General features: G+C 39.9%; 1 protein-coding gene across 1 annotated transcript; it reads left to right on the top strand.

Moving 5' to 3' along the window:
• The first annotated feature begins 3186 nt into the window (after positions 1-3186).
• On the top strand, positions 3187-12743 carry slc6a1a (solute carrier family 6 member 1a). The gene is made up of 15 exons (XM_031316655.2): positions 3187-3495; positions 4531-4914; positions 5155-5286; positions 5467-5567; positions 5740-5849; positions 6102-6234; positions 6943-7077; positions 7188-7291; positions 8361-8485; positions 8678-8790; positions 9463-9594; positions 9829-9931; positions 10236-10336; positions 10500-10667; positions 10821-12743. The coding sequence occupies exons 2-15, from the start codon at positions 4683-4685 to the stop codon at positions 11256-11258; spliced, it is 2127 nt and encodes a 708-aa protein (XP_031172515.1). The 5' UTR covers positions 3187-3495; positions 4531-4682; the 3' UTR covers positions 11259-12743.
• Positions 12744-12977: the final 234 nt, after the last annotated feature.

The raw sequence follows: 12977 nt of genomic DNA, 5'->3' as shown, positions 1-12977 counted from the left end.
AAGAGCATCTTGCCTTGAAGTGATTTCAGTGTCTATGGAGGCTATACCCCGTGGAGATCACAATGCAGTGATTTAGAACAAAAAAGAAGCTGTATACATGCAGTGAATATCTCAGGTGTCTCTGTGGAGGATGTGCAGGTGTGAGGTAAATTTAATCAATCATCCCTGGGAGGGCAGGCTGAATTACATCCATGCTTCATATAGAAATATTGAGTGAGCGGTTATTCAGTTATGCATTACTTCCCCCGGTGAAATACATATATGCCAATCCCTCTATTATCACGCACAAATGGTACACCACAGCGGTATTGTACTCTACACTCTCTCAGTGCCTACAAGTCAAGAAAAATGTACAACAGCAACCATGGTTCGAGGTTGATGAAAACAAAGAGCAGACAGCAACAGAACAGGGGCTGCACCTCCAGGATTCTGACAGTAAAACTCTTTGAGGGATTACCTAATAAGACATATTTATATATATATATATAAATACTCTGTGGAAGACTGCCTTCCCGTCAAGACAAGGGTTTTGTAAATATTGAGTGTTGATTTTTTCTTTTTGTGAATTGTATTTTGCAGAATTTGTTTCTATGTAGCAACTTAGAAACCTGATTTATCCTGAAAAGGGGATTGAAGCAAGATGCACCTCTGCTTTCATATCAATTCATTTACCTTATCTGTATCTATCTATTATCATCATTCCCACTGTATATTGCAGTCACCAGATTGACTTCCATGTTGACAATAAAAAAATAAAATGGGATGTATACACAATCTCAGCAGAAGGAGAAAAACAAGTCTGCGACAATATGAATAAAATATGTGAATTGCTTATGATTAGCATACTAATGACTAATCATCATGCTAATCAGTTCATTTTGTGGCCTCAAATTGCAGACTGGTGTTGAGGAATATGAGTGTATGAAAATGCATTCTGAAAAGAGAGAAATACTCAGGGATTACCAAGAAGTTAAAGCAATAATTTCAAGGTAGGTTATTAAAAAGTATAGAGAAGGAGATGATGGGCAGATTCATACACTGCTTGAGCCACATAAAGATTTTGTTTTAAATTTGGCAGAAACATTGTGTAATATTCTTGTGTTTTTTTTAAAATAATGTGATGTTTAAAAGTGATGTTTAAAAAATCCAATTAAAAACATTTAAATATTGTATTTATATAATGTTATCTTTGATTAAATATTTTGTGTTTTGATGATTGTTATTAATAGAACCAAGAAATTAGGCATTCAATTATATCTTTATGTCAGTTATTTTTAATTTATTTAAATTTCTCAACATATTTTGGCAATAAAACAAGTTTATATTGTTACATTTTTTATACAATAATCATAATCGTGACCATAAAAAACTAAATAAATGACAAGAAACCAATAGGGAATCTTAAATGTGAAGTGCAGCACCTTGGCTGCATCCTTCTGTCAAATCTCCCCAACACTCAGATGATTTTACAGTCAATGGGCGAGTAAAGAGGGGCAACCCAAGACTCAATCTCAGTCACATACTTTAAAAGCCATTACAAGAAAGGACAAGTAATCCCAGCCTAATGGAGCACGTACAGCATTCACAAGGAGCCAAATACAAGCTTCCGATGGAAATGAAGAGACTGGGGGCTGCTGGTGAAAAGGGCAGTGAGCTGAATCAAACCAAAGCTGCAGGGTTAGGAGGTCAGCTGGCTGAGCGTACATGTCACCAGCCTATTGGACATGCCTGTGTGCTCCATCAGCAGGTGTATAAATATGTGTCATGTTTCACACCCCATGTCCTCAGGGACGGCTACCCAGATGGGGTTTTAAATGTTGCATTTCATGTGGTATCATTTAGTAGGTTAGTTTACCCCTCATTGGTTTGCCATCTGGTGCCCTCTCTCAGCCTGTGATAGGATAGGGACATTCACATCGGAGTGTAAATGCTCCTGATCTCCATGCCAGAGCATTTCCAGAAGTTTGCACCACAGTCAGTGTGCACTACCTCAACCTCAACTCAGTGACATTAAACAAAAGTGTATCTACATGTTCTGATTTTAAGCAGGAAACTAAGTGTTAGCAGCCAGGACATGTGGAGTTTGAAAACAAAACTACAAGCATGAAGGCAAACTACAAAGGCTTCAAATGTGGTGGAGTTGGTCGAAGCATGGACAAGTAGTAGCCAACGTGACATCACTGTTTACGCAAGAAAAACAGCTGAGCTGAAGAAAAACGTGTGCTTAATATTCATGTAAATCAAACAAGTGGGCCTATTTAGATATGCTGTGAATCACTTACCGTTGCACTTTAAATTGACGAACTGCTCCTGTTTTGTTCTTGTATATCACTTTCCGGATGGTTTCTGTAGAAAAAAAAAAAAAACAATCCTCGGCTGGATCCACTCTTCGCTGATTTGCTGCCCATGTGAACATTTCCTCCCCCTAATCTATAAACATGTTTTGCTTTACTTTCATTTTTCTTTTTTTTGAAATTATGAGTTTATCGTCCACGAGTTTATTCTTCTCATATCATCCCCTCATTTGTGGAAGACGTCGGGCTTTGGACGATTTCATGCAGAGTTAGACAACCAGCCAACGTTCCCTCCCTTTATTGACGGACTCCCTTTATCACAATTTGCCAGGTTTGCAGACAGCCACTGACTGGCCTCACCTTCCAAATATACGCGTTTGGACCTGATAATGCTGCTTATATCACCCCATATGTTTCCATGTTGGCACCTCGACCATACATTTCATTACTGGAGGGTAGGGGGTGCTCTATTTTTGTGGGAGGGGGGCACATTTTTCTGGGCGCAGAGATAATTGCATTATAAATAGTTGAATCAATAAAGTGTAATAGGGAAATAACCTGAATAAAAGACTTTTAAAAAGCCCCAAAAACGGACTCATATTTATAACTTTGAAATGGCAACTGTCTTCATTTATAGTCATATAGTTTTTTTTTTGTGCAAAACTTGCTTGCCTACCTATGGGAGGTCATGGCAAAAAAAAATGTGAAAACCTTATTATTGGTGTTTATTGAAATAAGGGAGAAGAGTATAACAATGTAAATATTCAAAAACAAACATGTAGCAAGTGCGATGTCAATGGAGCCTATAGATGAGGAGGAAGAGGAGGAGGAGGAGGGGGGGGGGGGGCGACTTTGAGATGACATTGAGGCTGTGTAGATGGGAGCTGAGTCTCTGGTTGTTGATGTTAGACAGTCGCACAAGGCGAAGCGGCTGCTGCCCGTGTTGATTCAGCCTCCTCCTCTTCCTCCTCCTCCTCTTCCTCCTCCTGGTCTTCAGCACTGCTCCCCGCTGGACAGCTCCTGCTTGGACATCTCTAACGCTGCATGGTCCTTATAAGTCTTTTAATGGAAGTAACATCTATTCATCTTCCAAGAAATATTGGGAGTTTACAACTTTATCCACAGGAGGAATCTACGGATACCTCGTTTCGAGATTTGTGGCAGGCAGCGTATCCTCGGCGGCACAGATCACAGATTCATTGTGAGTAAACTGGGTGCTGAATTCCTGCGTCTGTCTGTGCGTGTGTGCGTGTTTGAACCCTCATACAAACGAGTCTGGCTAATGCATGATTCTTTTTGATTTGGCTTTGCAGCAATAGTGAGTGTGATTAAATTGTGAATGAGACTGTCAATGCGTTGCTGGGGTCAGTGTAATGACTGCATGATGAGCTCCGCACCTACATGCTACAGCCAATTAAATGCCGAATTGTTTACGGTTTGCTCGTCTATTGGATGGTGCAAATGTGGAGACGCATTCTCGTGCGTTTAATAACATGTTTAGTTCTCAATGTATCGCATAGAATGAGGTGGCCATTTGTGCAGCCTGATGCGTAAAGCTTTTACGCATAGGACATCCCTTTGTCTCCACAATGCGTTTTGTGTTCCTGTTTGTTTGAGACCTCTCTGTATCTCTGCTTGCATTTCTGTATGTGGATAACTGTTTGGAAAATCTGCAGGTGGTAATTGGTGGACTCTACTTCATTATGCTTAATTATCATAGGCTATCTGCTATTGCTACGGTGCGTCTTGCGCTTGAAGCGCATGTTTTGGATCCTGTAATTTGTCTTAAAGTTTTCTTTTTTCGTTGATGTTAGTGATATCCAGTTCCGTTTCCCTTTCTTTTTGCTTATTTAATTGCGGACTTTGTTTAGGCTCAGGTTTGTGCTGATCTGGTTTTGGCTGCTGTTAATTTACGCACAATCTGTCGTCTGTGTTTTAGTTATGGGAGCAAGTCCAACATGACTTTGTCATTGATGGGTTTTTGTGTTGTTGGTGTTTGTTGAGTCTGATATAAATGGAAATTTTGTCAGGCAGCAAATGTTCAAAAGATGCTTTAGTGTGCGTTTATAAAAGCATATTTCAGTAAAACAGTGCATGTTTGATTTTATTGACATTGTTTTATTGTACCTGCCGGGGAGTAAATGATTGTCGTGCAAAATGTGTTTGCACGACAAAAGTAACCACATTTTCAGTGCCTCCTGAAAAAAACGACCAAATGCTCTATTCACGATTGCAGGTTAACGGCGACTGACGAGCCGTGTGTGCACAGGCTTCATCTCCAGACATTTGGTCCAAAGGTTAGGTCTAAAAACCGCGAAGCTGCTGTCTGCGTGGTCTGGTGCTGAAGCATACCGTCCGACTGCCAGGACCTCTGCCAAATCCAGAGACATGGCGACGAACGGCACCAAAACGGATGGACAAGTCACAGAACTGAACGAGGTGGCCACTAATAATGACAAGCCCAAGTCACTGGACGTGAAACCCGAAAAGAAGAAAAAGGATTTGCCTGATAGAGAAACATGGGGGGGGAGATTTGATTTTCTCCTGTCGTGTGTGGGTTATGCAATTGGACTGGGAAACGTATGGAGATTTCCCTATCTCTGTGGAAAAAACGGTGGAGGTAAACATTATTTTCACAGCTAATTTAAGCAAATTGCACGGCCCATTCAGCTCCATGTTGCACATAGTCGAGTTAACCTAAATGACCGTGTCGATTACATGAACATAATGAATATCACACATTTACAACCCTAATTAATTGACGTTGTGCTGTGGTGTTTTAAGTAATGCGTCAGTGCACTTTTAGCCTAAGATTGGTCATTTATTTAATGCATAACTTGATCTACTTTTCTCCATCCAGGAGCCTTCTTGATTCCCTATTTTTTGACCCTCATATTTGCTGGGGTCCCCTTGTTTCTACTGGAATGCTCCCTTGGCCAATACACCTCAATTGGAGGGCTTGGTGTGTGGAAACTGGCTCCTATGTTTAAAGGTATACTTCACTTAAATATTTCTCTAAAATTGTGTCTTGATACCAGGCCTGCCTAAAAAAAAGTATGGTATTTGGTGCTTTCATAGACATACTTTTAACTATCAGGATTTATGGAGGCCACGTAACACACATATCCGATGAAAGTTTTACTACACTGCCTAATTCATTTCTGTATGATAGGTGTGGGCCTTGCAGCAGCTGTTCTGTCCTTCTGGCTTAACATTTACTACATTGTAATCATTTCTTGGGCCATTTACTACCTGTACAACTCCTTCACCACTGTAAGTATTACACAGTGAACTCACATGATTCATAAAAAAGCTGAAACCAGCATAGGGTCAAGGTTGATATATATTAGTTCATTAGGAATTCTAGCCTGTGATACCTGTAAGAAATTTATAATTCATAAATGTGTCAAGTAGGGGAAAAAACACTGCAATTTTTGTTTTACAGGATCTTCCATGGAGCACATGTAACAATCCATGGAACACAGAGAAATGTTACACAAACCACTCCATTGCTGATACCACTAACCTCACCAGTTCAGTGTTGGAGTTTTGGGAGTAAGATATTGACTGCTTTCTCTTGCTTTCACAACAGCGGAGCATTAAAGTATTCTGCATGCATCCCTGAAATACATAAAAGACAGCCTCCTCTGCTGCATGCTTATGTCCCTGTGTGTGTATGTGTGTGTGTGTGTGTGTGTGTGTGTGTGTGTGTGTGTGTGTGTGTGTGTGTGTGTGTGTGTGTGTGTGTGTGTGTGTGTGTGTGTGTGTGTGTATAACAGTGTCATTGTTGCTCGCTCTGACTTATAGGCGCAACATGCATGAAATGACCGATGGCTTGGAAAAACCAGGCCAGATTCGAGTGCCACTGGCAATAACGCTGGCCATCGCCTGGGTCCTTGTGTACTTCTGTATCTGGAAAGGGGTTGGCTGGACAGGGAAGGTAAGATGTTTGCCAGATTTGGGTGTCCAAGACCTCTTATGCTATGCTGGTTCCCAATAAGTAGTAGTATGTGACAGCAATGCAATATTAATCAGTCTAATATCACCTCATCAATCATTTACACTGCAGTCAGGATTGTCCAGATTGATTTTAAAATAAGAGAAGAGACATCAAACACTCATGTTTAGTAATCTTACTCTGCCTCATGGCAGCTCCTCTAATTCCAACTCTCCTGACACCGTGTCTATACTGAGTGTGGATTCATGATAGGAGGAGCAACAAACACCCATACGCTACAATCTGGTTTTGTCCTCTCCCTTCACTCCTTGCAGCTTCCCTCCCATGTGGTGCCACATTTCGAAAGTCTAGTGCATCACATGACCATGGCAAATAAAATTAGTTTTGGTCACAAAAAAACCCATCCCCCTGCACACTTTTCTCACAAATTGCTTGCAGAGTGTCATACACCACACAGCCATTCAAAGTGAAGCTGCAGTGATTTCTTTACTGAATTATTGGTCTCTTTATCTGTTTTGTTTTTGTGTGTGGAAGAGACAGAAGAAATTAAATCTAGAACATCTTTACAACCCTTATGAATATTTCTGAATAGTGGGGAGGATTTCAAATGTACAACTTCTGTATGCATCATAAATTTACCTCAGATTCAATGGTGTTACCCTGCTGATCCTGCTGTCTCACACTGTATAGGTCGTTTACTTCTCAGCTACGTATCCCTACTTCATGCTGTTTATTCTCTTCATCCGTGGCGTGACTCTACCTGGAGCTAGAGAGGGAATTCTGTTCTATATCACCCCGGACTTTGCAAAACTCAAAGAATCGGAGGTAATGACATGATGATGAATGATATTATCATATGATTCATACCTATGTACTGCATGCCTGAGGTAGCAGAGCTAGGGCCTCATGCAGCTAAACGCTTGTTTCTTTGTCAGGTATGGCTGGATGCAGCTACCCAGATCTTTTTTTCCTACGGATTGGGATTGGGCTCACTTATAGCTCTGGGCAGCTATAACCCTTTCAATAACAATGTTTACAGGTAAGACTGGCCGTGATTCATGAATAGAGATAATCTATTTGAAAGAGACAGAGAATGCTGCTGAATTTTATATATCAGAGCAAATTGTAATAGCTGATTATTTTACTATATTATAGGCCTCTATTGAAAACCTTATTCAAGGATACTTAATAAGAGCTGTCTGTGTTTTCGGCATTCTCCAAGTTGACAAAAAATCCTGGTGAGGCAGAGATGGTTCAATATAAAGATCTTATTCACAATTTTATTTATTTTATTTTTTTATTTATCCAGTCCCACCTTCTTAGTTCTATCCACAAATATGTGCCCGTCCTCCTTTCTCGGGGCCCGGGCCAGTTATTGCAACAGAATATTGAAAAGAACATCGTTTTTAAGGTTAGCAAAATAAGTACTAGACTGTCAGCGTTATCCTGACCTTTCAATGGCTGTGTCCCAATCGAAGACTCTGTTCTCTGTATCTGTCAGATACAGCTGCACTTGTGGAAAGCTCCAAGGCTCATTGTACAATGCTTAGAGTACAACAGTGCATGCAGAGGTTATGTGTTTAACTAGAACATACATACTAGGGATTTCTACCAGAGAGCCCTTGAAGTGTCTTTTAAATGTAAGTTGCTGGAATGAATATAATATTCTAAGGAGAAGGCAGTTTCTTGTGCGTGCTAGAGGAAAAAAACAACAACTATGATTGTGAAGTGTTTTCTCCAGCAGCCCCATGGTTCTGGGTCACATAAACAATCAGTAAAATAAAAATAGTTGTGCTCATTTTGTGTGCTTGTTTCAAATGAATCTATCTTCTTTTACATATATATCTATGAAAAATACATTTGTATTGATTGTCATGAGCTCTTAAATGAGATCTGTTTATGTCTGTCATAAACAATAATGTGTGATTTTGTCAAACATCTGTATGATCAAAAGGAATTAATAGCAGGGATGCATTCTCACAGCGACTCTTTCAGATCTCAGTCTCTCCTGTGTGGACTGTTTTGAGGGAAGCTTGATACAGAGAAAAACATAAACGAGTCAACTTACGTTTTTGACATCATGTCTATTTTGTATTTCCTCTCCCCAGAGACTCCATCATTGTGTGCTGCATCAACTCATGTACCAGCATGTTTGCTGGCTTTGTAATCTTCTCTATTGTTGGCTTCATGTCACATGTGACAAAGAGACCCATTGCCGATGTAGCAGCTTCAGGTAGGATCACATATACTGTATGGCTTTTTTATGTACTGGTTTTTTACTCTGCACAAAAAAGTGCACTGTCACTTATTAGTGACTGCGAAACACAGCATTTGTCACTTTTATGTGAATATATGTGTTTGCAGTCATAACAGAGTACTATGAGAATAACCCTAATGAAATATGATTTTCCCATTTACTATCCAGGTCCTGGCTTAGCTTTTCTGGCCTACCCGCAGGCTGTAACCGAGTTGCCTGTGTCTCCTCTCTGGGCCATTCTGTTCTTCTCCATGCTGCTCATGCTGGGGATAGACAGCCAGGTAAGGGGCTTGGAGATGATCTGCTCATGGGCTGACCTAAATATTTAAATGCAGGTACCTATCATGCAGCTCACCCCTGCTCTCTGTTGATAAGCATGCAATTTGCTTCTTGTGGACAGATATAGCTGAGCTTTGACATCAGCTGTCAAGTCTTTTCAACGCAACTTTATCACCTCCATGTGCCCGCAGGTTTCCCTGTCTGTGTGTGTCTTTCTTTTCTATATGATAATTGGGTTTGAATAAGGCCACAGAGACTAGAAAAAAATGTATACATGTAGCTATACACTAGATATGACCACCAGATCTTCAAAGTAAAAGACCTATTCTAAATAGCGTAAATAGTCTTTGCATATCAGAGCTATTACCAAAATGGCTTCCAAGAAGTGGATGCTTGGTCATTCAGAAGATTGCGTTAGTGTTTCTGTTCCATGGTTTGGTGCACACTGCAACTCCTTGTCATTTGTCATCATCAGTCAGCCTAACCACTAAAATAAAACTTCTTTGGTGAAGAATACATTTTGCAAAATATTCACAGACCTCAACATATAATATATATAAAAAAAGATAAATATACTGAATTTATTTAAAAAAAATATTTGTGGCAAAGAACATAGTGATAGTGCACATATTCACACTTACGCTTAATGCTGTTTCTATGATTTTGTCTTTCAGTTCTGCACTGTTGAAGGCTTCATCACTGCTCTGGTGGATGAGTTTCCCAGAGCTCTTCGGGGTAGACGAGAGATCTTCATCGCGTGTGTCTGTCTGGTGTCCTATTTGATCGGACTTTCAAACATTACACAGGTACAGTACAGCAGGGGCAGCTGTCTTATGTTACCACTGTCAATTAATGGAACGGGATTAAACAAATGAGTAATATAATTGAAAGATGTAATTAAAAGATACAAATCCATGCATCTACTGTATGTAGTGGGCAAGAGGCAATTAAAATTTTGACTTGTTCTTTTAATTGTATCAAATGCATTACCAGAATATGTTATACTGTATTCTAACACTTATCCATGTTTCTGTAACCAGGGTGGAATCTATGTGTTCAAACTGTTTGACTACTACTCCGCCAGTGGAATGTGTCTGCTGTTCTTGGTCTTCTTTGAATGCATCTCCATATCCTGGTGCTACGGTGTGTATCATCAGTGTTTCATGCAATATAGCAGAACAGAACAAAATTATCATTAAAAAAATGCATTTTTCTTTAATTTTACAAATAAACTTAGTGAAATATCACATACATAAAAAGTCGGCGGAAATATGAAGGTTAGAAAACGTCACACCTATCCAGAGATATTTGCGCAGCTTCAAACACTGTTCTGCGTCAAGGTCATGTGTTCCACCTCACCGTCCTCATGATTATGCATGGCAGACCGGCAGCAAATTGAAATAGATTGGATATGAATATTTTGATCATAGAGTCATTTGTCTCGCAGGTGTGAACAAGTTCTACGACAACATCCAGGAGATGATTGGCTACAGGCCTTGTATATGGTGGAAGATGTGCTGGCTCGTATTCACCCCTCTCATCGTCGGTGTGAGTACTCTGAACTAATACAACCGTACATCTAAAGTCATGACATGAAAAATGAGACAATAAATAAAGTCAATATTACCTGCCTACAGCCATGTCAGGCTGAGACAGTTCTGCCTCTAGTCAGTGGTGTCAGGATGCATAAAGTGTCTCATGTCTCCCACAGGGGGTGTTCTTGTTCAGCGCCATACAAATGGTTCCTCTCAAAATGGGAGACTATGTGTTCCCAGGCTGGGGTCAGGGAGTGGGCTGGCTCATGGCACTGTCCTCCATGGTTCTCATACCAGGATACATGATCTATATGTATCTTGGACTTAAGGGCACTTACAAAGAGGTAAGAAGTGAATTGTCTGTTGGGTTTGTTAGGTGAGCATAAGGTCTTGCTAGCTTGTGTTGCCAGATTTTTAGATATATTCTGACTCTGTAAGATAACAAACCTTATATTTATACACTTATGTAATTCATTTGCGTTGTGTTTCTCTCCCAGCGACTTCGGATAATGCTTCAGCCTCCGGCAGTTGTCAGGCGACCTCTGGAGAATGGACCTGAGCAGCAGGTGGAAACCAACACCGCTAACTTACCCAGCCCTGCCAATCCAGCCAGTCCAGCTAGTCCTGCCAACCCAGCTCCCGTAAACCCTGCCAGCCCCACCAATCCAGCTCCTGTCAACTCAACCAGCCCCATGACCCCTGCTAACCCAGCTAATCCAGCCCCCGTCGCCAGCCCAGTGAACCCAGCAACTAGTCCCACCACCATCACCATCACCACCACTACCACCACCACAGCCAGTCCGGCTAACCCCCCCACCACAACTGTTAGCCCGACCAGCCCACCACCCAACCCAGCTAGCCCAACAGAGCATGTTAACCCCCCGAACCCAACAAGCCCCACCTCTAACCTGACCAATGCCGAGGCCAACGTGTAGTCAACAAAGAAACCCTCATGGAGCATGTAGACAAAAGAGAACATTAAAAAGGACTTCCAAGATTTTAATTGATTCACCTACCTCCAGGGGCAATATGTGATCAAAACAGATTTTCAAACCATGTTTAATTTTTCTGCATTTGTAAAACCAAGCCAATGATGTCTTATTGTTGGTTTGCATTCTGAAAACTATATCAAAGACTGTTAGTGTTCATAAATACAATCATAAATCTGAATTAAAAAAAAATGTAAACATACTGTGTAATACTGTGAGAAAAGAAAAAAACATATAGATTAGAGATTTGTTGAATATCTTCATGAATCAAGTAAATACCGTGTGAATATAGTAGATAAAGTAGTGAACAAAATTGACATCATTGAAGAGTGCAAGGGATGGCGTCAATTTTATTGTGGATGTTTACTAAACCTCACACAGTTGTCTCTTTTCCAAACGTTGCACTCTGTGAGGTAAACTACAGGCCACAAGGCAAGCGGGGAGCTCTGAGTAAGCACAATGCCAATAAGAAGTTCATGTTTAGGAGCTCTGTTGCAAAAGATTTTGTGTGTGAGAGAGACTGTTATTTTTCCTTCCTTTTTTCAGTAAAAAAAAGGGAAAACTTTTATGTGATCAAAACATTTTCAGAATTATTTTTAGGATGTTTTATACTATATGTGTTGGGATGGAGGACCAAAATCAATAGGCAGACAAAAGCAAAAACTATGCCATTTAGTGTTTGGTTGGCGAAGCACAGGGTACAATGAAGTACAAAAGAAAAGAAAAAAAAAAGCACAGGGTTAGAAAAATGATTTACAAACATCGACTATCCCTTAATGCTGACAGTCAATCCTGTTTACGTTTTGCATGCTTTCCTCAGGAACATCAGTGAAAATTTCTGAAATGTCTCCTTACAAAAAAAAGAAAAGAAGAACAAAGAAGGCCTTAAGCCAACACAACAATTTTAACTAAGCCATAGTCTGTTTACATGACTGGGCAGAACTACAAAATACAACTTTGTATGCTAGAACAAAAACCTGGACCAACTCTGTGTTTAAGTACAGTCATTATTTTTTCTTTATGTGTAATGATCAATTATAGTTTGATCAATATGTATTCAGCAATACATATGTAGATGTACAAGTGCAGGCCAGTAAGCAAGTGGTCTGTTTCTCTTTTTGTTTATGTTGTCTTTGCTTTACTAGTGAAAAGCACAAAGCTTTAATTTCCCCAGACTTTTGCCATGGCGTTTTAGGACAATGTTAGTTTGCTTCTATGGCAGCTACTGTGAAAGGCATCTGGTTGAACAGAACATGTTTACTTTGAAAAGCAAAACAACTGAGCGAAAATGTGAAATGGCTACAGTTCATGTCCTTGAATTTTGTATAAAGTTACTCTACCACAGTTTTCTCTGGAACTTTGTTGTAAAACTGTACTGTGTAAAACATGTAACTGTAAATGTCTGTAATACATTGGAAGTTATTGTCTAAATGTTGAAAAAATGGAGTTGCTGTTTTCTGCAATAATATTTTGATCACAGAAGTTAAAGCACATATCTTACAGAAATATACGAAATGATGATGACAATGAAGATGCTGACGATTATATTAAAAAATAGAAACTATGTCTAGTAAAACAATATTGTTTTGTATATTTTTAACTGTCTCACTGCCTAATGTAAAACATAATATAAACATGATATGTATCTAAATGGTGTCACATGAT

This window comes from Sander lucioperca, chromosome 12, assembly GCF_008315115.2.
Source record: "Sander lucioperca isolate FBNREF2018 chromosome 12, SLUC_FBN_1.2, whole genome shotgun sequence".
Lineage (NCBI taxonomy): Eukaryota > Metazoa > Chordata > Actinopteri > Perciformes > Percidae > Sander > Sander lucioperca.
The sequence above is the reverse complement of the archived record's forward strand: the minus strand, read 5'-3'. Positions and strand labels throughout refer to the sequence as shown.

What these genes read in the sequence shown, in the direction of transcription:
- slc6a1a (XM_031316655.2), top strand. Translation starts at nt 4,683, where the DNA reads ATGGCGACGAACGGCACCAAAACGGATGGACAAGTCACAGAACTGAAC. An exon ending in TGTACAACTCCTTCACCACT is followed by an intron (nt 5,568 to 5,739) that starts GTAAGTATTACA and finishes TTTGTTTTACAG; the next exon opens with GATCTTCCATGGAGCACATG. An exon ending in TGCTGGGGATAGACAGCCAG is followed by an intron (nt 8,791 to 9,462) that starts GTAAGGGGCTTG and finishes TTTGTCTTTCAG; the next exon opens with TTCTGCACTGTTGAAGGCTT.